The sequence below is a fragment of the Tursiops truncatus genome, chromosome 11 (genome assembly GCF_011762595.2).
Source record: "Tursiops truncatus isolate mTurTru1 chromosome 11, mTurTru1.mat.Y, whole genome shotgun sequence".
Taxonomy (NCBI): domain Eukaryota; kingdom Metazoa; phylum Chordata; class Mammalia; order Artiodactyla; family Delphinidae; genus Tursiops; species Tursiops truncatus.
In genome coordinates, this window is record NC_047044.1 from 49,087,668 (window position 1) to 49,114,790 (window position 27,123).

General features: G+C 35.2%; 1 protein-coding gene across 2 annotated transcripts in view; it reads right to left on the minus strand.

The window, feature by feature from the left end:
* Positions 1 to 450: 450 nt before the first annotated feature.
* Positions 451 to 27,123, minus strand: part of CAND1 (cullin associated and neddylation dissociated 1) — a 52,291-nt gene continuing 25,618 nt past the window's right edge. For both annotated transcript variants that reach the window (XM_019918351.2, XM_019918352.3), the window contains 13 exons: positions 19,288 to 19,442; positions 17,349 to 17,472; positions 15,571 to 15,827; positions 15,385 to 15,490; positions 14,014 to 14,159; positions 10,512 to 10,804; positions 8,813 to 8,954; positions 6,966 to 8,459; positions 5,794 to 5,889; positions 3,235 to 3,404; positions 2,992 to 3,156; positions 1,774 to 1,881; positions 451 to 1,011 (listed from right to left, as the gene is read on the minus strand). In XM_019918351.2, the coding sequence (XP_019773910.1) occupies positions 787 to 1,011; positions 1,774 to 1,881; positions 2,992 to 3,156; positions 3,235 to 3,404; positions 5,794 to 5,889; positions 6,966 to 8,459; positions 8,813 to 8,954; positions 10,512 to 10,804; positions 14,014 to 14,159; positions 15,385 to 15,490; positions 15,571 to 15,827; positions 17,349 to 17,472; positions 19,288 to 19,442 (3,481 nt within the window). In that variant the 3' untranslated portion in view covers positions 451 to 786. The remainder of the gene's footprint in view (positions 1,012 to 1,773; positions 1,882 to 2,991; positions 3,157 to 3,234; positions 3,405 to 5,793; positions 5,890 to 6,965; positions 8,460 to 8,812; positions 8,955 to 10,511; positions 10,805 to 14,013; positions 14,160 to 15,384; positions 15,491 to 15,570; positions 15,828 to 17,348; positions 17,473 to 19,287; positions 19,443 to 27,123) is intronic.

The window sequence follows — 27,123 nt, forward strand, 5'->3', positions numbered from 1 at the left end:
GCTGAAAACATCTGCAAATTCACACTGGCATTAAGAAAACCAAAGTTTCAAAAATTTACTCCTCTCTCTTTCTCTCCAGATATGTTTTCTGTGCAAAAATAAATATCTGAAAATTGCACTAATACAATAATACTTATTTTTACTTTTGTATTATGAATAATCTGCACATGCTGCTTTACAGACAATACATATTTGTAAACTTGCTCATGCAAAATTAGTGTGCGCAACAGGGATACTGTTAATCCCCATACCTAAAAAAATGATATCATCTCTTTTAAACTGCCATCCCCTCCGAAATGTAACAAATCTTACACAGATATTCTTGTCTGCCACAGCTAAAAATCAATTTGTGTTGCTGAAACAAAAAGTTATACAAGAAAAAGAAACATGGTTTTTGTCTTGCAGAATTTTTGATTTTTAAATAAGAGAAAATTTATAAAAGAAAGAAAATTCATGGTCACAAAATTTTAACATTTTAATCCTAAACATTACAGGGTAAATAGATACTGGACCCTATCTCCATCAATCCTAACTTTTAGATGTCATTTTAAATGTTGCCCTAACCACTAAAACATTAGTGGTTTTACAACCTCTGGATTATGGAAATACGTATTTCTGAAATAAATGCTACAAAAACAACAATGGAAGAAAGTCAAACTGTCTCCACGAAGGAAAAAAAAAAGTGGAACATTTTGAAGCTTTACTTCTCTTTCCATGTCTTATGATTAACCTGTCAATTCAGTGCATCATATGGTCACTGTAATGGTCCCCAGGATGAACCAACATCTAACTAGTGTCCATTGATTCCAAGTTAGTGGATGATGAATCTTTTTGGATACTTTCAAAGATGGCTGCCAGCTCAGGGTTAGAACTGATCTGTGACTGGAATTCACTCATCAGTGGACTCTTCTCTGCTTCTGGAATGGTTAGCAGTGCTGCTACTGCTCTCATGGCAGATCGCTTTAGTTCATCTTGCTTTTCAAACTCCTGCTTTACTGAGTTTGCTTTTACCTGTAACAGTGAGTAAATTTATATTACATGCTATAAAAGGCAGTTCTTATACAAACAAAATTTAAGCACATATAAATAAAGCAAAGCTACTCTTTCATAGATCCAAAAGGCACATTATTCTTCAAGCAGAGTTGCTCTGAAACTTCTTTTTAGTAGTAGCTATGTATCTCCTTTTAAGGGAATATTCTATACAAGGCCCATTATAAAAACCAAGAGTGGGATCTGCTTATTAGCAAGTCCTACTTTGTCCTCTATCAAGAAACTACCCCTCTAGCTACCTTGTTTATTCATTATTCTTCAAACATGTCATGTACTGACATCTCTGTGCCTTAATTCATATAATTATTTTTGTATGAAAAGTCCTGTTTCACCTTCTGGACCTAAAACAATCCTGACTTCTCAAGGTGCATTTTAAACGCTGTCACGTGCATATGAAGCCTTCTGTGACCCCCACCCCCTCCTCCACCAGAATTAAACATTTCCTCCTCTTTTGTGGCCCTATCACACTTTAACCCATATCAGTACTTTAAAAATATGTGTCAGATTGTTATAACAAGCTTTTAAGAATAGCATTTAACAGTGCTAAGCTTTCTAAAACATCCACATTTGAAGGAAGTGAGGAATAGGAATAATAAGTTAACTTTTGAAACAAACTGCTACATAAGGGTGCTAGCATAGTTAAATTTGGAAAACCACAGTATAGAATCAACTAGGGATCCTGAACATACTAAGTCTGGCCTAAATCAATGACATCAACATTACCTTAGTTGTACATGTAGCACGTAATGGCTCAACAAGTCGGTCCAACCTCTGCAGTACTGCACTTGGACAAAGGGTAGAGAGTCTCACCAACATTAAAAATGTTAGCATCTATTATGAATAAAAGAGACAAAATTTAGATTTTGCATTATTTTCTAAAGACAAATCCCAAATTCTGACAAAGCTTTTGAAAGGAAAATGACTAACCTGTACCATTAAGTTTCATTTTAATGTAATCTGCCATTGGAATCACACAGAATTGCCTCAAATCTTGTCTAAGGAATTTTACCTACGAGTACTAGAGTTACCTTATCTATCATGATCGATGGTCACGATCCTAAAAGAGTGGTTCTCAATCCTGACCACACATTACAGCTGGGGAGCTTAACAAATATACCTATTTTTACTTCAGTCATCGGGATAGGGCCACAGACTCAGTATTTTTTAAAAAGCTCATGTGCACCAGATGGAACAATCAGTGAATAAGAAAATAATTGAACCAGAAGAAAAGCTTTATAAGAAGTTTCTACTGTCTTTGCAAATTTCACTAAAAAACAGAACAAAAAGCCTGCTTATTCAGATTAATCCATATAAAGTCCAGTAACCCATAATCTTTTCTCTTAGACCATAAACTGTAGAAATAAAAGGATCCTATTCTTTCAGGGCTCTTTTCACTGAGTTCCGGAGGGGTCAGGTTATTCCATATTACATTATGGAAACGTGAAAGCTGGAGTTCTGATAGTATGGATGAGTTACTGCTCAACTACCACTTTTGCCCTGCTTGACCAAAGGTCCTGACTAGAAGAAAAAGATTTTTCAAATCACCCTTTTATAGTTCACATTTTAAACGGACTTAAGCAAACAGGAAAACAAAAAGCAGTTATGAGCAAAGTTCATGCTCTAAACCTAAGTAGCATGAAGTATAATTTCTCTATGGTTGCTTCTACAGATTGCTTTGTGTATCTGAAAACAGTTCTTCCTCTTATCCTTTAACAAACCTCTTGATATTGACTTCCTCTTCCAATGAAAAGGTTTCTGGATTTTTCCTGTATGTCAACTGATGTCACATTGCATCGCTATTTTGCATATTAGTTTATAACACACTAAAATCATGACAAGCAAACCAATCTTTCTCACTTAATAACGAGTAGATTACAAAGGTGAAAGTCACTAGCAAAGTCTTCTTCTAAAACATTCTATAAACAGGCACAAACATCTTACCTTAATATCATAATGGTCCTTCAAACCATCTTCAACATGATTTAGAAATTCAAAGATATCAAGTCTATCCAGACAACTGTCTAGAAGTGTGTACATACACTCAAAAGCTGCCTTTCTAATATCCAGGCCGTCATCAACTGTATGCTTAAATGGACCCATTTCTACCTGTTGAAATAAAACAGAATATGTAGATATACTAGAAAGTAAAAGACAAGCTTAGGTAAACAGTGCAATCTAACTTACCTCTCTTATAAGCTCCTTTCTAACTTTTGTTTCATTATAAAGATGTGGAAGAACAGTATCTAGAAGATCCCTTATTAATGATGGCTTATTATGTGCTGCTGAGTTGAATGTGACCAAGGCCACTCTTCTTACATTCAAATCTGGGTCTTCCAAAGTTTTTAGGAAATCACCTGAAAAATTGAAAGAGAAGCAACAGTTATGGTAAGCTTAAAATATGCATTATATTATTTTCCTAAATTGATAGTTTATTATTGTTACTTCTTCAATGTGGGTCATGGAATATGATGAAATCCTAAGTGAGCTATATAATTTCTTTTGACAACAGGTAAACTATTATGTCTGAATGTGAGTGGACTTAATTGATAAACCTATTCTCAGCACCTTTAAACGCAAAAGGTAAGGAGTGAGAGCCCCAAAAGCTCCCCATTACTTTTATAGATAGTTGATTTAACAGGTGGGTGACATAGAAGAGTGACGGAGCCAGCAACCACAAGGACTAGTAACTTGAATGAGTCTCCTTAAAATTCAAAATTAGTACTCGCACTAAAAAAGCACCAACAAAAATGGAATTTTTTTTTTCACTCATTCAAAAAACATTTATTGAGCATTTATGGCATGAAGCAGTGGGGATACAGCTGTGGACAAGTCAAATAAATTTATGCTCAGATGAAGTTTACATTATATTTACTTTAAATTTTAAATTCCAAAAGTGAAATTTAAAAACCTGAGTTCAAAAGATAAGCAAGGTGGGGACAGATCCACTGCTTGATAAAGATGGAATACTGTTAACAAGTATATAATTTATCAGATGACGGAGAAATGTGCCTCCCAAAGCCTATTTTTAACTTTAACAAGAAATAGATAAGAGGTCTAAGAATACAAAAAGGAAGAAACTGAAACCTACCACAGGACAAAGAGCTAAAGAAAGCACCTAGCCACTTTAAACACAGATATAAGTCTGGTTTTTCTTCCACACGGGGGACAGAAATTATAGTGCAAAGATCTTTGGAGTCATACAGACGGTGATCCACACTGCTTCACTTGTCAACTGTATGACCGACTTCTGGCAAGTTACTGTAGGCAAGAGCTTCAGTTTCCCAGTTTATAAAATGAGAATTTTATACGTACATTACTGAACACAGTGTCTGGTACACATGTGATATTCACACAGAGCTACTCATCATTATGTCATCTCAACCCTACCATAAGCAATCTTTTAGAATACACAGGGGAAAAAAGGTATGAGAAGACTTAAATGTATCACAACAGCAATTTGAAGAAATGGGAGGGGGAAAAAAATACTTCAGACACCATAGATTGGTAAACTCAAGGTTGACCACCCAGGAAAGTTCTGACTACAAAAAAGGTTAAGAGGTAGCTTGGGTTCAAAAAGAATTTAAATGTACCAGACTAAACCTCCTCACCTCTGTTTGCTTAGAATTACTATCATGGTGAATTGCTTTCAGTAAAGCACAAAAAGTATTGCTATTATGATAGACAAATGGTGACGTGGTCTAGGATCAGTGGTCCCCAACAACCTGGTCTAGGAATTTCAATTTTAAACAAACAGAATGATAATCATCTGACTGAATAACTATACCAATGATGCACACTGGTTGACTGTTGTCAACCTAGAAAGATGTCTCTAAAGATCTGGCACAGGTCTCTTCCTTTGCTGTATCTTGTACAATGACAAAAATGTGAGTAAATATATCAAAGCAAAAAGAGGCGAGGGGAACAAAGGCAAGAATCTTCTGATAGAGACTTTCTTTGAATTAATTCTAGGTCTCAGCGTTGGCACCCATTTATCCCCCATGTCCCCCTTGCTCTGAATTGGTAATCCCTTTCGGTAGTTCTTTTCTTTTAGACTGTGTTTTTTAAATGGCATGAAACTGCAAAGCTTCTTTGCCATATCCCTCTATCCTCTCTGCTGGTATCCCCATTCTTGTCTTCAAGAAAACACCAGAGAGTTTAGTTACTAAAAGCTCTAGGAAAACTGATGATGAAAACAACACAGGGAAGTTATAAAATCATGAAAAATAACACTAAAAGCTAATTCTTGTCTTCATAGAAAGAGATGGCCCTTTTCTTTCTTGGATAGCTCCTCTTAGGTTGGTAGAACTAATTACCACAGAATTATCTTTTTTATTCTTAAATTTCTACCTTAAATTTAAAAGCCTCCAAAGATCCCCTTGGGAGCTGGAGAGATACAAGTAATAACGAAGACCTGGGGCCATCACAAGCTCAAATGTGATTCATTTACAACTGGGAAGAACTTCAGATTAGTCAGAGAGATCATACATCTTTTTCCTTTACCCATTAGTTTACTTTAGGTCATTCCCAAAATATGATTATCAACTGTGTAGTTGACTTTAAAGACATCCTAGCATATTTACTACATTTCAGCTATTTGCAAAATTATTTTTTTTATGAAAGAATTACCAGACCCTTAAAAGCATTTTAGTTCCTTGGTGATATATTTAGCTATTGAAATGATTCGTTTTTTGACAGTTACCTATCAACTAGTTATTCAGTATATTCATCTTCATTTCCACTTACCTATGCAGTTCTTTAATAGTGGGTCAATAGGCTGTGGATGATCAGAAATAGTAAACTTCACAGCTGTAACCACTGAGCTTCGGGCATATGATGAGCCTAATTAAAAATAAATTTTAAGTCTATTGGTATTTAAGTCAACTAAAATCCATGGACACCTTTATCATTTTCAAACCACTTCAAATAACACCAGGGTCTTTAATTCCTTAAAACTCTCTTTGGTTGGGCTCCCCTGGTGGCGCAGTGCTTAAGAACCTGCCTGCCAACGCAGAGGACACGGGTTCGAGCCCTGGTCCGGGAAGATCCCACATGCCACAGAGCAACCAAGCCCGTGCGCCACAACTACTGAGCCTGTGCTCTAAAGCCCGTGAGCCACAGCTACTAAGCCCATGTGCCACAAGTACTGAAGCCCGCGCCTAGAGCCCGTGCTCCGCAACAAGACAAGCCGCCACAGTGAGAAGCCCGCACACCACAACGAAGACCCAACACAGCCAAAAATAATAAAAAACAAAAAAAACCTTTCTTTGGTCAAGAGGGGTATTTCTTATTACTTCCAGGATACTAATGAAGCAAAGTTTACTCATCTTATGAAACATAATTCCACTAGATTTCAAAAGGAACAATCTCTACCAGGAAGGAGGCAGCCTGCGTGACCAGCAGTGGAGGCTCTATCCCTCACGAAAGGGAACTGGTTAAACCACTATATGACTGTCAAGATTTTTATTAAAAATGAAAGCAATTTCTAAGAATGAATGGCCTTTATTATCTTCTCCTGGGACAACAGGGGTTGACACTGGTAATCTGAAAACTCTTCTAGAATCTTTCATTTGAACCAGGTTAGTTCACCAATTTCAGTACTGTAATTAATTCTAGCAAGCTCCTCTGGCTATATTAATTCAAGAGACATCTGTCCCACATTAAGACAAGAGTAACATTAAAATACATTAAACACTAGAAACTACAACAGATTTATTTAATCATTATCTAACTACACTCTCTTTATCCTTTTAAACAACAAGGTGTCATTTGAATATGGCTCCATATCAATAACATAAGGCAATAGGTTCTACATATAACAAGATACAGAAATGTTTTAACTTCGGCATTAGCCATCTTTCCAGGCAACAACTGCTAATAAACAAAAATTTTTTAGATAAGAAAATCTAGGTACCCACCTGATATTAAATACCCCTTAAGCCGTGGAAGGAGAGTTTCTGGATCAATTAGAGTGAGTTTGCCTAGACATTCAGCAACAACATTTCTGGTTCCTTCTTCTGCACACTCACAGTGCTTTAGCAATAAGGCCCAGATGTTTTCAACATATGGTTTAAGGCCCACCACTGATGCAGAGCTAATAATTTCCTTCAAGGAATGAAGCAGTAGATACTGCCTTTTGGGTTGACTGGTTATTTCTTGTAAGACAAATGGTAGATATTCAGGAAGGTTGCCCACACTAATGCTGCCTAATGCATAGGATGCAGCTGATTTGACTTCTTCACTAGGAGATGAGAAGGCTTCTAATATGACAGATTTTAGTTCCAGCTGCCCACTTAAGTCAATATGATGCCCAACTTCTCCAAGAGAAAGTAGAGCTAAGAGGCGAATAGAATCTGTAGACCTTGAGTTCTTGACATCTTGAATAAACTGACCCACTACAGCTGGTCCTTCTTTAGGGCATGCTCGAGTAAGAGCAGCTACACATTTGGCAATGGAATAATAAGACTGCTTATGAGTAAGAGCTGTGCTCTGAGAATAAACTGGACCAGTCAGCATGCGCAACAAATCCATGTATCCTAGGTTATTTGTTCCAGTGACAACCAGAGCTTGGAAAAAGTCTAGCATGGCGCTAAGAGCTCCCCCTTGCAATAAAGGTGATCTAACAAGTCCAATAAGTTCATTGAGAATGGATCCACTTATCTTTGAAAGGGAGGAGGGATACACTTTTGCCAGTGTGGTAAGAAAACTGATAGCCATCTGTGAAACATGCATATCACTTTCGCTGATAAGAGGTGGGAGCTCATCTAGAACTGCATCAATCATGGCAGCTGTCAGGCTATCACTATAGTTTTTAATTAGAATATCTAGAGCAGAAAGGGTACCCAGTTTCAAAGCTCTCTGGTTTTTCCTGAGAAATGAAGCAAGGATAGGAACCCCTTCTCCCAGGACGGGCCTCAAATCTATCTTCAAAGGCGACCCAGCAATCAGTGTCAACGCCTTCACTGTAGTTAACCGCGTAATCTCATTCTTCAGTCTCTCCAAGAAAATCTGAAGGGTATTAGGCAAGTCAGAGCCCAAATTGTCTCCGAGGTTGCAAATAATTTGTCCCATACAGGAAATAGCCCTTTCCTTGACTTCCTGATCAATGTCAGCTGCTTTTAACCTCTTAATGGTACAGGTAAATAGATCTTTGATGTAAGGAGTCGCATCAAACGAGGAAGGCTGATCTAAAGGACGAATTACTTTGACAAGCTGTTGAGTAACAAGAAGCGCTTCAGATGTAATCTTGTAAAATGGATCTCCAACACAAGCCACCACTGGAGGGACCAAAGCTTGAACATGAGGATGGAAGACTTGAGGAGAGTGGTTACAGAGGATTACATATAGACAGGACAAAGCATCAATCTTCAAATTTGATGAGCTTGATTTATCATTCAGTGAGAAAATGATTCCTAAAACCCAACCAAAAAAGAAAAATCCAGTATTTTTATCCATGCCACCTTTATGAATTTAAAGCTAGTTTTAAAATTTAAAACGAATCCCTAAAAGATTGCTAAAGTTCCCACTATATATTATCTCTAAAGCAGTCGAAATTCCACAAGCTATGATAAATATTAAAGTAAAAAATTTTAGGGTACGATTTTAAACTTTTAACTTTAGGTATTCAATGGTTCTGTAAAAAAGTTAGTTACATGTGCAAAGTTGTCACAAATTATCCTTTTCAAGGAAACAATTATTTAAGCTTATCTAAGTCTTAATAAAGTCTATAATAAGTCCCAAAAGTGATTTACTATTTCTTTCATACCTGGTACAAGTACAGGAATGTGTTGTGTTAGGGCCCCAGGTAATACATTTACCAGTTCAGTTAACATGTTAAAACAACACTGTCGGGTCTTCACACTTTTTTCTTTCATCTGTTTGTGCAGAGCTTTAACAATGTTGGGAACCTGTAATTATCAAGTGCTCATTAGCTGGTTCAGCTACTGGTACTTCCTCAATACACTTAACACAAATTACAGGGGCTGGGGACAAATGGAAGAATTTTTTTGGTCAAATTCCTAATTCCACTAACTGTCAACAATTTGTACAATACAAACTTTGTTGCATCTACTATATATGTTCTCTTGAAACTATATTTGCTTGATACTGATAAATAAGAGAGCAGAGCAAAGCTATCATTAGCTTTCTACAGAGCAACAAAAGTCTTCCTTGATTAATTTTACTTACGAAATGCACAAGACTAAATAGAGATCTAAACAATAAAATAATTTTCAACCAAAACTTTAGGAGCATAATTTATAAATGGTTTTTGAAACTGAAATAGCACATACAAGCAATTAAAGAAAAAAGACAAATTATAGAAAAGAAACCATTAAATGGGTCCTTGTGTTTGCTTTTCGTTGGCTGTTACAATGAAATCAACCTCACTTCAAATGTAGTTACAAGCGGCAGGAATAAGATTCAAAGACATCTGCTTCTAAACTTCCTAATGTCAGTCAGTAAATCCTAAACAGGGAATTTACCAATAAATCTTATGGATGCCAGGAAACAGACACATACCATATCGAACAATGATGTGAGAGAACTAGAGGCAAAAGAAAATATCTATCTAATTAATTCACCACAGCATCATCAAAATTTCCTGTGATTTTTATCTGCTTTCCATATACTTAGTCAATTGCTTATGTCCTCCATACACTTTATCTTTTCCTTCTACAATTAATCTTCAGTGTTCACCTTTAAGTTCACCACAAACTTTTAAAATTTTTACTACTTGAAAACAAGATAGATATGGCATGTACATCCCCTCCTCTGGTTTAGTTGTTCAGTCCCTCTCAACATCTGTTTTGTAATCTACAAAAATGGACAAATATGTACCCCATAGGGCTGCTGTAGAGACTGCATATAAGATAGGAAAATACCTAGCATGTACTAAATATTCAACAAATGGGGGCTATACAGAGCTAACATTTAGAATCTTAGAAAAGATGTCCTCAAGTGAAAAAAATATGTATTTTATCAATAACAATAGCTGGTATATATAAATACTATGTAGCAGGCTTCACTGTATGTTTACATAGATCATATCATCTCTACCTTGGGTAGACAGTTCTAAGTAAACCCTTACTACAAATGAGAAAAGTGAGGCTTAATAAAATGTCTAAATAACTTGTCCAAGATCACACAGCTAAATTAGGAGGGAAGGAAGCTATGAACACAAGTTGTCTAATTCCACCGCCCTAAGATTTCTCCATTGATCAAAGATAAAGACTACTTCACTGAATCTTAAAGCTAATATTGTTTAGCCAGGAAAAATCAAGAAAACTTCAATCAGAATAAATTATTTACAAGTAATGTAATATGAGCATCCATAAACTACTATACAAACACATCCCAGAACTGTTTCTCTAAAGCTATTCTGGAACTCATATTTCCATATAAAAACACCACTTTAAAAGATCACATTTATTAGCATGACTTTTAAAACACACTTTTAAACTGACCTGACTCTGAAGCATTGTTAAAGGTGTTTCTCCCTGTTCCATTGCATCAGGGTCACACAGCCAACTTTGCACAGGACGAGTTTGCTTCAAAAGAGAAAGGTATGCATGAAAAACATCTGCCTTTACATTCTCTTCACGCTCTTTAAATCTGGATATCAGTGCAGGAGAGACGGTCTTGTAGAATTCTGGAAGCATTTCATGCCTTGTGCTAACTACAGCATCCAAGCACTTAGCAGCTGCACGTCTCACTTTCCAACTCATGTCATCATCGTCACTGTATTCATCATCACTCCCTAAAGAGAAGTTTTAATGTTAACAGGCTATTAATCATAAGAAAAGTTTAATATAGAAAGTGAACTGATATTCATAACTAAGATAGTTTTCTAACTTTCCACTAAGATATACAGCAATAGATAGGTTTAAAAAGAACTAGTACTTAAATCGGAGGCAGAATTTACTTATAAAAATTTACACATAAACAAACCTCTAAAGAAAAATTATCTGATTGTGTTTTTAATTTGTTAAACATTTTCTCATTTATGGGTAATGAGCTGCTTATTAACTCTTTAAAATCATTTATTAATACATTAAACTTTTTCAGATTATAAATATTTGTAAAATCATAAATGTCCCAGCCTTTTAAAATAATGTGAATGGAAGTTCAATTCAAAAGATTCACTTGACACTACAGGAAAATCAAACAAACAACTGGGGAGTTTATAAGATAAACTATAAAATAGATTTGTGATATAGATGATGTGATAAAAAGAATGATCACCAATCCCAGGTCATGCTGTGAAACTAATTTTTCAGGGGAGAAAAAGAATCCTGACAGCAGCTTTCTTTGTGACTACAAGGCTTTTCATTAAATTTGTTGATGGGCTATTAGGAACGAATATGCATATTCTCAACCTTTCAAGATATTATCTTAATACAGCTTAAATAAACTATACTTTCTCAATTATAACAAGAAAATTCTGCCCACATAACAGAGCACCAGCTTCTCCAAACTCCTGTTAAACATTAAAGCCATATTCCAAGCATAAGCATTAACAATTCTCTCTCACTTACTATTCTTGCTAACTTTTGTGTGTGTGAAATCTCTGAAAATTATTTCCTTCTAACAACATCAAGCCGAATCAGTTGGGTAACGTGAAGTCAGGAGGATGGCCTACATATTAGCAGTTCTCAGGACAGTCTAAAATTACTAACAATAATTTCGTTATTCTTAGATATAAGAACTATAGTCCTGAAATGATTCCTCAGTGGGAGAAAAAAGATACCATCACTTCTTTGGCTTATATTCCAATTAGCTTAGTGACAGCTAAATGTAGCCAACTATGCCTTGGAAAATTTTCCAATCTCCAGAAGGCTTACTTAATTTCGTCTTAGCAGTTTATAGTAAAACCCAACCAAATACTGCTAAACTAAGGCATTTGATTTATTCACCAATACCTATTTGAAGAAAAATTATAGGGTACTACCAAATAGATTACTTTAAAGCACATAAATAAATGAAAAATTTCCAATGGTAACCCAACTATAGGAATTACTTTACAGAAATATACTTAAAGGTTATAAAAAATTAAACAGCTTAATCACGAAAATTATGTTGGTTTTATAAGTTACAATAACACTATGATAAAAAGATATTTATTAGGTATAATCCATGTACCTGATAAAGCAGCCGAAGGACCTGGTTTGTTATTCAGCATCAGTACTTACCACACTAAAAAAGCCAACAATCAAAAAATCTGGAACATAAAATGCTACTCCTTTTTTCAAAGGATATTCCTATTATAAGCTAAGGTTTCCCTTCGTTAATATAACACATTTACTGAGTGTCTAATGTGTGTCAAGCACTGTCCTAGGCACTGGGATAAAGCAATTGATAAAGAAAGACTAAAATAAAATCTCTTCCTTCATGAAGCTTACATCCTGGTACGGTAGAAAATAATTTCAGTGTATCAGAAAATGATTAGGTGTAATGAAGAAAATAAAAATGCTGCAAAGGGAGATAGATATGAGTATGAAGTAAGGGGAAAGCCCTGAGATGGGAGACTGGACGAGGAGGGTGTGTAAAAGAAGCGATCAGGTATAACCCCAAAGTTTTTGGCCTGAAAAACTAAGAAGAATGGAGGTGCCATTCTGAAATGGAGAAGTCTAAAGAAGAAACAGGGTCGGGCAGGCAGTGGGGGAAGGGTGGAGAGAAGATATTTTAGACATCTAAGCAGTAAATCAGTTAAGCAGTTGCATATATGAACCTGGAATTCACAGGAAAGGTCTGGTATAAAGGTAAAATTTGGCTTTTCAGCATATTGATATTAAAGCTAAGAGACTAGATGAAATCAACAAGATCATAAGAACATAACAGAGAAGTCAAGGACTAAGCCCGGAAATACTCCAAAGTATAGTGGTCAGGGTGATGAAGAGGAACCAGCACAGAGACTGAAAAGGAGTAATCACAAAGATAGGAGGGTGTGGTATCCTGGAAGTTAAATACAGAAGTGCTGCTGAGAACTGAGGAATAGGCAGACTCAAACATCTGAGGTCACTGGCAATCACCAGAAGACTGGATTTAAGAGAAAAGAGGAAAAAAGGAGTTGGAGAGCATTCATTCTTTTGAAGAGTTCTGTTGTAGGGTAGAGAAACTGGGCAGTATCTGCTTGACTCTAAAATGGGATTAAGAGAGGTTTTTTCCACCCTTTTTTTAAAAAAAAAGATGGATGAAATTACAGACTTTAGAGCAAAGTCATTACCTAAATTCATTCAAAGAATCAAACTTAAAAGTATAACTAACAGGAAATCCACCGATGCATATACCCAATAACTTAAACATTTCTATTATGATTCTTTTAATACTAGCAGAAACAACTAAACATGAGCAACCCTGTGTCCTTGAAGTGCTACTCCTTTCCAGAGTAAATACCACAAATCACAGCACAATGACATCAATCATACGAGCCTCAGAAATGCTTAAATTATTCATGAAAGTTAAATGGAGCCTCAAACAATATTTAGGATTTCTCATTAAAGTAACTATGTATGAAACCAACCAAACTGCTATGAATGTTATCTATAGGTACAATTTTTAAAATAACATTCATTTCCCTCCTTACAAAAACACTTTGTAGAAAATTTGAAAAATAAAGAACAAAAGTCACTTATAATTGCTTGCCAAGAGAAAAACACTAGTAACATTTTTTTCACCATATTTAAAAAAATAAAACTGGAACAGTAATTTTTGCTACCCACTTTTCATTCAACTTATTAACTGCTTTAACAAGAACATGATTTTGAACATGTTGCATAGCAGTTCAATACATGGATGCCCCATAATTTTTTTATCAATTTGCTCTTGTTGAATATTGTGGTTATTTCCGCTTTCACTATCATAAGCAAACAAACAAACACAGTACAATCTGGGTAAGAATCACCTCCATCTATAACACTGGGTCTTTCATGAAAATGTAACAAATTCCTTCTATTTAATTTGAAATACCTTGGTCATCATCATCACCACCATCTGCATCCATGGCATTTTCATCTTCATCTTCATCATCATAATTATAATTTGGATCATAAGTAAGATACTTAAGACATATATTTATAATGGTAGAAACATGAGGATATACTTCCTTAGGACATCTGAAGAAAAAAACAAAAGCTGCCTTGAATAATTATACTTTTTTCCTTGATTCAGTATCTGCCAATTTTGCTTTATTACCAGATATTTTTCCCTTCCCTTTACCATAGTATAGGAAAGTGGTTTCCAGCCCTCAACACCAATGATCCTTCATCTTTCCCTCCCACTGACTTCATGTTTTAAAAAAGATTTACTTTTCAAATTACTCTTATTAAATCAATTTTAAGATGAACTCCACACCCCCACACACACTTTAACATCTCTGAAGTCAGATGATTCTTATAATAAATGGTATGACGTAGTTAGTGTGGGGTCATACAGAGAAATCTGTATACGCTCTATCTTCTCAACACACGGCTAGAACACCAAGCCCAGATAAATGTATCTTCAGTAACTAGGATTATTGGTGAAAATGCCAGTGTACATTCATCTAGGCTTGGTCTTCTAACTTTATGTTGAGAAAAGACAGAACATATAATAAATGCCCAACAATAAAGAAATAATTTGTATTTCTCAATTAAAAGGACAGAAATGCATCCCACAATTTCTGATTTTAACAATTTGATATGACTATAAAAGCTCCTTATCAAAAACCATGAGTGGCAAATAACTACTTATAATTACTGCAAATAACAACAGTGAAGTCTCAAGACACTGTGCTACTACACTGTCAATTCTAGCCAAAAGCAAAAAAAAAACACCCCAAATCTCACTACTTAGCCAGTATGGCCTTCTTGTACATAAATACAGTTTTTATTATTAGAACCAAGGTTCCAAAACTGAGAATCACTGCCCTAGCAAAATGGCTGTAACACATCTCAAAAACTGTTGAAGAGAGATGAAATTCACTAGTATACATTTCTGACCAGATAATTAATTTATCCTGGTACTCTCTCAGGATAAAGACTACATCATTAAAGTAAACTGAAAGACAATTATAAATACCTTTCCCAAGTTCTTTAAGGAAAGTCCTAACAATAAGAAGGAAACATTTCAAAATAAATGTAAGGATTGTATTTTAAAATAAAGATGATATTCACTTCAAATACTGTATTGGTTATCAGTTATTATTTAATAAAAACTTAATTAAAACACATTTGAAATCCAAAACTCAATCCCAGCTGTCATTAAAACCCATTTCTCCTCACCCACCTAATCTACATCTTAATTATTACTCTATTCTTAAGAAAAATTTTTATTTGAAAAATATAGATCTTAAAAACTTGCCTTCTCACAAATGATTCAAAGGCTTGAATGCAGTACTCTCTTAATTCATCGTCATCTACATTACAAAATTTTACCACCAAAGGAATTATCTTCTCAAGGTATTCACCTAAGAAAAGCATATTAGTTCTTATAAACATTCGTTAATATTTTTTAAAGAAAACTTTTCAATACATAAATATTTCTTACCTATTCTATGACCAGCTTGCCTACTAATAGCAGCAATACATTGTATGTAGGTTCTTGTTGTTGACATGGAATCATTTTTGGACAACTCTGACAAAAGATGTTCAATAAGATCAACAAAAACTATATTTCCACAGCTCATAACCAGATGGCCAAGAGCAATAATGGTTCTTTTCCTCACTGCAAGTCTAGGGCTGGTCAACTGGGGGAGCAGACAGGTCAGAATTGAAGGATGGAAATTAACAAGAAGTCCTCCTTGCCTTAAAATAAAATAAAAAGAAAACAAATAAATACAAAATGTCCAAGTACTACTGAAATGTCTGCCCTCTGACCATCTCTTGATTACCCCTTCTCCCTATTGTCTTTCCTCTACAAATCTACACACTAAGTTTCAACGATCTTGTTGGTCCAACCCTCTCTTTCAAATCATTTCACATGTGCAGTTCAATGACTCAATAGCAGTCAAACGTCTGTGTCCTGCCAGGACAGTGCTAGTGATCAAGTCACACGCAGGACAAAAGGTCTAACTGAGGGGCTTCCCTGGTGACGCAGTGGTTGAGGGTCTGCCTGCCAAGGCAGGGGACACGGGTTCGTGCCCCGGTCCAGGAAGATCCCACATACCGCGAAGCGGCTGGGCCCGTGAGCCATGGCCGCTGAGCCTGCGCGTCCGGAGCCTGTGCTCCGCAATGGGAGAGGCCACAACAGTGAGAGGCCCATGTATCGCAAAAAAAAAAAAAAAAGGTCTAACTGAATTTTCACTACTTATCAAATTAAGCATAAATTCCTCACCCTCCTCAACAAGACTCCAATGTATCAAAATGATCTCCTACCACTTTTCTATTCATTCTATATTCTGGAAAATTAGAATACAATGTTTCCCAACTCAAGACTACTTACATATTCTGATATATTCTATGTTTAAGCATAGACACCTGTGCCCTACCCACTTTTCAAAACTAAATTCAAATGCCACTGTTTCCATAACAAACTTTCTTGGATCCTTCCATTTTAAACCCCCAAATACACTATACTCTCCGTTAATATTTAGTCCAATTCTGCCTTACATTATAGCCATTTGTGTTCTTACCTCCTATCGCAAAGTATAAGCTCTTTGTGGGCTAGGATGATAGCTCTTCACTTTTACTATATATTTGTACCACATGAAGGCACTTGATTATTTTCAAGTTCAAGTGAATTAGCCACAAATAACAGACAAATAATGATGACGTATAATGATTGTAAGAATCAGGGACAAACTGAAACTGACAGGTCTTTTAAGGTTACTTCCCCGTTGGAGTTGCTTAGATCTCTTTCTATATTCCCAAGTTTGACTTCCAGAGGAAAAGTAGAAAAGCAACAAATATATAAAGCCAAGTTCCTTCCACCCTCACAACACATGCTCTAAAAAAACATGGCTGCTGAAGAATACCAGCATTATTTTAACTGGAAAACTTGCCACTCCTACCAGCACATTTCCTTATCCAAGTAGATCATTGTATTCAAGAACATCAAAGAGTAAAACAAAATATAAAAACTCTGCTGAAATGTTTAAGTCACAAATTTTATTATTTTTCAAAACTACAAGAAATATGCTTGCTATGCAGTATTACATAATATAATTAGCTTTTTTCTTCCCTCACTCCTAACCACACACATTTATAAAACAGACACAATTTAAACATGAATAATTTTAGACCAAGTTTTATTATATTTATCCGAAAGGGTTCTTAATAAATGCACAAATATTTGTATTATAAGTAATACAAACAAGTCATGTTTACCTGCTCAACATATCAGCCATAATATCCAAGGCTTCTAGCTGAACAGAGACATCTTCCTGCTTTGCTATTGCACTGGTAAGACGCCCAGTAATCTTTTTACATACATTAGCAGCTAATGCAGAGCCTGCATGAATAAGAAACCGATTATGATTTCAAGGCAAGTATGTTGAATTCCACCTTATATTCATGCTAGTTAGCAAATACTCAGCAACTCTAAACTTGATTTTAAAACTGACTCAAGAGATCCATGTCAGAAAAATATGTTTCAAGGGACTTCCCTGGCGGTCCAGTGGTTAAGACTTCGCCTTCCAACGCAGGTGGCGCGGGTTCGATTCCTGGTTGGAGAGCTAAGATCCCACATGCCTCGAGGCCAAAAAACCAAAACATAAAACAGAAGCAATATTGTAAAAAATTCAATAAAAACTTTAAAAATGGTCCACATCAAAAAAAATCTTAAAGAAGAAAAATATGTTTCAAAACAGGTTTTTCAATCAAATAATTTATTAGACATAAGTAAGAATTAGACCCCACTGCAGGAGTACACAAAACAGGGAAAACAGTATCGATTCAGTAGAGTCTACTGGACAACTATTTCTGTGCACTGGCATGAATGCCAGCTATGGAGCTAACAGTAACTGTAGTGCTTACACCTCTAGATTGGAAAGCAGTGATGACATTTTTCTCTATTTAAGTCCTCTTTACTAGTAACCTAATAAGATCCTTTCCAATCCAAACAAAGTAGAAATGTTGTTCCAGGAGACTCATCAATAAAGATTATGACTATTTTAAAGTAGATCTGTGTTGTTACTGACCAGGGAGAAAAAAAAAGGAAACAAAAAACTGTGAAAGTAAAAATCTGAATGGTTAATAGAATTCTTGTTAGAGCCAGAAATCAGCTAAAAACAAACATGTTTCAATGAGAGGGAAAAAAATAAGGAAAATATCAATGTAGCTAATACAACTATAAATAACATACTTCAGAGTTGGTGAAATAAAGTAACATTGGCATGATACAGTGAAAAAAAACCATCACCTTTGGATTAAAAGATAATGGGTATGAATCTTCGTCCAACCAGGTAATCAAAACTTTGGATGAATTAACTTAATCTCTGAATTTCAGTTCCCTTATCAACAATCTACATTTAAGACCTCCCATATGACTGACATTTTTAGACAGTGAAATAATATACACGCACTATCTAGCATGATACCTAGCATAGAGAATAATATTTATTAAGTAAATGAGTGAAAACTACATACTAAGACTACATTATTACCAATATACCTCTTTCCATGAAAGAGAGTAATTTCACCCCATTTGCAGATGAGACAGTAACTTTAGCCTGAAATTTTAGCCTGTAGCTTAGCAGTCAAGACAAATTCTAAAACTTACATTACATGAACATCTGTCAGAGGTCAAAAGCTAATTACTTGACAAATTCGTTAATTGTAGTTTTAAATTTTAAAAAAATTGTAAGTAGCTATAAAAGGCTCAGCCTTAATTAAAGATACTAGTAAACTGAACTCTTTCACAGCTGTCTTAATGGTGCTAAGTTTTACATCATAAATTCTACAGCAAAGCAAAATTAACATTGAAAATAGAAAGCTAATCAGAAATAACTCATGATTTTGGTTATCTTTTCTCTCATTGCATAGGCTGGCTTAACTCTATTCTGCAAGTCACATTTAATACAATATAAAATCTTATTCCAACATAAAAATCCTTCAGAACTGGTATTCCAAAGAGATACTTAAATTCAATCAAAATAATATTTTTAAGCAAAAATAAGACTCCGGACTTTTTTTTACAAAGATCTTTTAGGGATAGATACCTCTCTCCCTCCCTGGTCAGGAGGGAAAAAAAAAAAAAAAAAAACGGTGGAGGAGAAATACCTCCATTTATAAAAGGGAAATAGGAGAAAAAAGCATTCTTGCTTACCACTGGAAGCTGGAGGGAGTTCTCCAATTACTGTTTTAAGACCAATACTCGAAATATCTCGAAGTTGCTCCTTATCAGAAAGCATGTTAGTGCAGAGGGTATCTACAATTGTCTCTACTTGGTATTCTTTCACTTTACTCACTAAAGGGCCAAGACTGTAACATAAGGAAGAAAAAACATTTTTTAAATCTAGATAAACAAAAACAGAAAAACAGATGAGTGAAAACATTAACTTTTCTGCCTAGCAACTGTCAACACGAAATAAATGCTATGCCTGTAACATAGATAGTATATGAATAAGAGTGTTAAAAAATTCTTAATAAGCTCTTTGCAGTTTCCAATTTTTTCCCACTTATTTTCATCACAGTATCATGAAACTCGAAGATGCTTTCACCTTCTCCCGACAAACCCTTCAAATACACACAACATCCTTTAATAATAAGAAGGCTAATTAGGAGTCTGCTCCTAACAAGGATCCTATGATTTACCTGCAATAGAAATTCCATCCAGTGTATCACATTTTCCCAACTGTGACCCTTCCTTCCTACCATCTATCATCAACTCCAACTCATGAACCAAAAAATTTATATTCTTTTTATTTTCTTGTTTAAATTTTTAAAGTATCAAGTAACTGGGAAAAGCTCTTCCACCGTGTCCTTGCCACAGAATTTAGCACATCGGAGATAATGTTTATTGCATGACTATTCATTGAGGAGCCATTGTATTCAAGACTGTATTGAATAACAAAAGTATGGCCCCTATCTTCAAAACTTTACCATCTGGTTGGTGAGGTAAGGAACTCACATAACTACTTTAGAAATGATGCAGGCATTCACTACTCTGCACAATTAAAAAAAAGAAAACAACTTTTAATTTCAATGTTAGTATTTATTTACAGACAGGAGACTGCACCTTGGAGACAGATTTTTAGGTACTTGTATTTATGGAGTATAGTTAGAAAAAAGAGCACTTCAAATGAGAGACTAGAATGAATAGAATACATGCTGAAAGAAATGAGAAGTCAAAAGAATTGCTTGATGCAAAAGGCAGATGAAACACAAAATAGGAAAGGCAAACACCTGGGATATTAAGGAGAATCTTTAAAGTTAGGCCAATGAATTTAAATGTGATGTGGTAAAGTTGGGAGCCAATGCATTTTCTCAAGCATTAGTGACATGATGAAAATAATTTAATTTGATAAATGCTCAGATCATTGTTTCACATACAGATTCTCAATAAATAACAGCTGACTGACTGCCTGACTAGAAAAGTAGTAGGCAGTATGATCTGGGGAATTAGAGGGAACTTTCCTCAACATAATAAAGGCCATATATGACAAACCCACAGCCAACATCGTCCTCAATGGTGAAAAACTGAAACCATTTCCACTAAGATCAGGAACAAGACAAGGTTGCCCACTCTCACCACTCTTATTCAATAAAGTTTTGGAAGTTTTAGCCACAGCAATCAGAGAAGAAAAGGAAATAAAAGGAATCCAAATCGGAAAAGAAGAAGTAAAGGTGTCACTGTTTGCAGATGACATGATACTATACATAGAGAATCCTAAAGATGCTACCAGAAAACTACTAGAGCTAATCAATGAATCTGGGAAAGTAGCAGGATACAAAATTAATGCACAGAAATCTCTGGCATTCCTATACACTAATGATGAAAAATCTGAAAGTGAAATCAAGAAAACACTCCCATTTACCATTGCAACAAAAAGAATAAAATATCTAGGAATAAACCTACCTAAGGAGACAAAAGACCTGTATGCAGAAAAGACACTGATGAAAGAAATTAAAGATGATACAAATAGATGGAGAGATATACCATGTTCTTGGATTGGAAGAATCAACATTGTGAAAATGACTCAACTACCCAAAGCAATCTACAGATTCAATGCAATCCCTATCAAACTACCAGTGGCATTTTTCACAGAACTAGAACAAAAAATTTCACAATTTGTAGGGAAACACAAAAGACCCCGAATAGCCAAAGCAATCTTGAGAACGAAAAACGGAGCTGGAGGAATCAGGCTCCCTGACTTCAGCCTCTACTACAAAGCTACAGTAATCAAGACAGTATGCTACTAGCACAAAAACAGAAAGACAGATCAATGGAACAGGATAGAAAGCCCAGAGATAAACCCACGCACATATGGTCACCTTATCTTTGATAAAGGAGGCAGGAATGTACAGTGGAGAAAGGACAGCCTCTTCAATAAGTGGTGCTGGGAAAACTGGACAGGTACACGTAAAAGTATGAGATTTGATCACTCCCTAACACCATACACAAAAATAAGCTCAAAATGGAGTAAAGACCTAAATGTAAGGCCAGAAACTATCAAACTCTTAGAGGAAAACACAGGCAGAACACTCTATGAAAATCACAGCAAGACCCTTTTTGACCCACCTCCTAGAGAAATGGTAATAAAAACAAAACTAAACAAATGGGACCTAATGAATCTTCAAAGCTTTCGCACAGCAAAGGAAACCATAAACAAGACCAAAAGACAACCCTCAGAATGGGAGAAAATATTTGCAAATGAAGCAACTGACGAAGGATTAATTTCCAAAATTTATAAGCAGCTCATGCAGCTCAGTAACGAAAAAACAAACAACCCAATCCAAAAATGGGCAGAAGACCTAAATAGACATTTCTCCAAAGAAGACATACAGATTGCCAACAAACACATGAAAGAATGCTCAACATCATTAATCGTTAGAGAAATGCAAATCAAAACTACAATGAGATATCATCTCACACCAGTCAGAATGGCCATCATCAAAAAATCTAGAAACAATAAATGCTGGAGAGGGTGTGGAGAAAAGGGAACCCTCTTGCTGGTGGGAATGTGAATTGGTACAGCCACTATGGAGAACAGTATGGAGGTTCCTTAAAAAGCTACAAATAGAACTACCATATGACCCAGCAATCCCACTACTGGGCATATACCCTGAGAAAACCATAATTCAAAAAGAGTCATGTACCAAAATGGTCATTGCAGCTCTATTTACAATAGCCCAGAGATGGAAACAACCTAAGTGTCCATCATCGGATGAATGGATAAAGATGTGGCACATATATACAATGGAATATTACTCAGCCATAAAAAGAAACAAAATCGAGCTATTTGTAATGAGGTGGATAGACCTAGAGTCTGTCATACAGAGTGAAGTAAGTCTGTAAGAGAAAGACAAATACCGTATGCTAACACATATATATGGAATTTAAGAAAAAAAAATGTCATGAAGAACCTAGGGTTAACACAGGAATGAAGACACAGACCTACTACAGAATGGACTTGAGGATATGGGGAGGGGGAAGGGTAAGCTGTGACAAAGTGAGAGAGAGGCATGGACATATATACACTACCAAATGTAAGGTAGATAGCTAGTGGGAAGCAGCCGCATACCACAGGGAGATCAGCTCGGTGCTTTGTGACCGCCTAGAGGGGTGGGATAGGGAGGGTGGGAGGGAGGGCGACGCAAGAGGGAAGAGATATGGGAACATATGTATATGTATAACTGATTCACTTTGTTATAAAGCAGAAACTAACACACAATTGTAAAGCAATTATACTCTAATAAAGATGTAAATAAAGATGTAAATAAATAAAAAATAAATTTAAAAAAAAGAAAGAAGAAAAATAAACAGAAATGTTGGAGAAATCCAAGAACAGCGCAATCCAAATGGATGGAAATGATAATAAGAGACATGGCATATATGCAGAGACCTAATGTGAAACAATACAAATTGGGATTTGAAATAAAAGGAATTCCAAAAATGAATTTAAAGACTTGTAGCTTCTAAAATGGCAAAATAGCTTTGTTGGACTAAACCTCCTGCAGATAACAATTACAAAATCTCTAAAACTCTATTTTAGAAAACAATTTGAATGCATAATGATGGAACTAAAAACAGATGGGAAAAAGTGTCTACCTAGAATTCCATATTCCGTGAAATCACCCTTTAAAAATGTAGAATAATAAAAATTTATATTAAAAACAACTTCAGATAAAAGCTGAGACTACATGGCAACCAGACCTATACTACAGAAATTGCCAAGGGAAGTTCTTTAGGCTAAAGGTAAATTAAACCAAATGATAACTCAGATTTACAGAAAGGAATAAAGATCACCAGAAATGGTAAATGTGTGTATACCTAAAAGGCTACATTTAAGAGACTATATATTTTTTCTCACAACTATCAATAATACTGTATTATGGACACACACACACAAATTTAAAAAATAATAGTAGCAGATAGCCAGGAGGAAGGTAAATGGAAAAATGTTATTTCAAGGTTTATATAATTTATATCAAGTGGTACAATATTAACTTTTAAGACTGTGGTAAATTTAAGATGCAATTTATAATCCATAGCCTAGAGTGACAATTTTTAAAATAACACAAAGATGATGTATCTGAAAAGTCAACAGACGAAATCAAAATTAAATATTATAAAACAAGACACTTCCCAACTTTTGGTTTCAGGAACCCTTTTAACAGTTTGAAAATCAATGAAGACCCCAAAGAATTTTTCTTTATGTGGGCTGTATGTATCTGTCAATGCTTACCACATTAAAAATTAAAAGTAACAATAATAAAGGCACATGTTAACATAAATTTAACATTTTAAAGGAAAAACTATATTTTCCAAAAAACAAAAAATGAGAAAAACAGCTGTTTCACATTTTTGCAAATTAATGTTTGGGCTTAAAATAACTGGATTCTCACATCTGCTTTTGCATTCAATTTTTTGTGATATAATGTGTCATGTAGCCTGTGGAAATTATACCGTATACTTATGGGAAAATGAGCAAATTATACCGTATACTTATGGGAAAATGAGCATCAAAGGGTGAATAACACCTTAGTATCATTCATATTACAGTTTTGAACTTTCGTGGTCACAGATGTCCCAGGGACCCCCAAATCAAACTTTGAGAACTGCTGCTATAAAATATTTGATTAACCCAAAAGAAGGCATAAAAAAAACAATTAAAAACAAACTCCCCCCAAAAAAACACACAACAAAAGAAACAAATGGAAAAAAAAAAAGTAAAATGGCACACCTAAATCTAACTATATCAATACTTAACAATAAACAACAATGGACTAAAACACTCATATCAAAGGGAAGAAATTATGAAACTGAATAGAAGAAAAAAAAGCAAGACCTAACCATCTGCTGTCTACAAGACGCATAATTTTAAAACACAGGACTTCCCTGGTGGCACAAAGGTTAAGAATCCTCCTGCCAATGCAGGGGACAAGGGTTCGATCCCTGGTCCGGGAAGATCCCACATGCCACGGAGCAACTAAACCCGTGCGCCACAACCACCGAGCCTGCGCTCTACAGCCCGTGAGCCACAGCTACTGAGCCCGCGTGCCACAACTACTGAAGCCCGCACACCTAGAGCCGGTGCTCCACAACAAGGGAAGCCACCACAATAAGAAGCCAGTGCACAACAATGAAGAGTAGCCCCCACTCGCCTCAACTAGAGAAAGCCCACGCGAGCAGCAACAAAGACCCAATGCAGCCAAAAAATAAACAAATACAAATAAAAACAGATTAAAAACTGAAATAGAGAAAGATACACTAATCTTAAAAAAAACTGGAGCAGCTATATGAACATAAGAAAAAATATATTCCAAGAAAAAATATATTCCAAATGTATTTACAAAGAAACATTTTATACTCATAAAAACATCAAACATTAGGAAGACATAATTATAAATGCGTATGCCCCTAATCATACTTTAAAATACATGAAGCAAAAATTGGCATTAAAGAGAAAAACAGATAAACTGACAATTATAGTTGGAAATTTTAACACTCCTTTCTCAGTATTTAATATTAAGAAAAGAAAAAACAATCACAAAGGATATAAATCTGAACAACACTATCAGCTACCCTGACCTAACATTTATAATATACCATACCCAACTACTGTAGAATACGCTTTCAAGTGGACAGGGAACATCCTCATCCACCAAGACCTATCATATGCTGAACCATAAAACCAATCTCAATGAGGAGACAAAAGAAACCAAAACAAATAAACCTCCCTGAAACCTTAAAGAGTATGGTTCTCTGACCATATGCAATTAAATTAGAAACCATTAAAGATAAAAATAAAGATCTAGATAGTCTCCAAATATTTGAAAATTGCTTCTAATCACAATGGAGATTAAAAATATTTCAAACCGAATAATAAAAATACCACAATTTACTTAGAGAATATATACCTTTAAATGTTTAAGAATTAGAAAGGAAAAAAATGAGTGGAAAGAAAGGAATAATAAAAGAGAAGCAATCAGTTAAATAAGGCAACAGACAATAGGGAAAATAACAAACCCTAAAGTCAGTTCTTTGATAAGATTAGTAAAGTTGGTAAATCCCTGATTAAATGAATTGAGGGGGGAAAAAAAGAGAAATCACAAATTACCAAAATCAGGATCGAAAGAGGGGGATATTCACTGATGACGATTGTTTAGACAGACTATCCCCAGGAATCAACAAAAACTACTGTAATAATTAAGAGATAGTACGGTTTGCAGTTACGAGATTCAGTATTGTTAATTGTTGATTCTCCCCAAATATTTCTATAGCTTCAACACAATCTCAATCAAAATTTGAGCAAGCTTACTTTTAAAACAGAAACTAACATTCTAAAGTTTACATGGAAATACAGAGAACTTAAAAAATCAAAATACTCTTGAGAAAAGAATGAAGCTAGAGAACTTACACTACCTTACTTCAGACTTCTATAGATCTACACCAGTGTTTCTCAACCAGGGGTGACTTCTGCCCTTCCACAGACATTTGGCAAAGTCTGGAGACATTTTTGGTTGTTCCTACTGGAGGATGAAGGAATGCTACTGGCAAAAATAGTGGGTAAATGCTCAGATACTGCTAAACATCCAACAACACACGCAATACACAAGATACCTCGCCATAACAAAGAATTATCTGGCCCCAAAACTCAACAGTGCCAAGCCTGAAAAAGCCTGAGCTATGCTAATAAAACTGTATGGTACTGGCATTAGAACAGACAAATAGATCGGTGGAACAGAATAGTCTAGAAATAGACTTACACTTTTATAGTCAACTGACTTTGACAGAGATGTCAAAGCAATTCAGTACCGAAACGAAGATGTTTTCAATAAATTGGTACTTCAACAACTGTATTTCCATATAGAAAAAAAAAGCTCAATTCCTACTTCACAAAAATTAATTCTAGATCACAGGACTAAAAATAAAAGCTGAAACTACAAAGCTTTTAGATGAAAACACAAGAGAAAAATCTTTGCAACATAAAAGATTTCTTCAGCACAGAAAGCAATAACCATGAAGGTTGAAATTAATTTATAAATTAAATCAAACTAAACTAAATTTTAAAATAAATTAAAAACTTAAGATCATCAAATTGGGAGAAAATACTATAAGACATATATGTGCCAAAGGACCTATATCCAGAATATATGAACTCCTATAATTCAATAGTAAAAAGACAGCCTCAATTTTAAAAACAGGGAAAAGTCCACAAAAAAATAAATAAATGGCCAATAGACAAAATGACATTAGACATCATTAGTCATCAGGGTAATGTAAATTAAAACTACACCTATACACCAACTGGAATAGCTAAAATTAAGGAGTGACACAACCGGGATTTTCTTGGTGGTCCAGTGGTTAAGACTACAGGCTTCCACGCCTGGTAGGGGAACTAAGATCCCGCATGCCGCGGCCCAAAAAAAAAAAGAAGAGTGACACAACCAACTGCTGATGATAATGTGGAACAACTGGTACTTTCACGTAAAATGG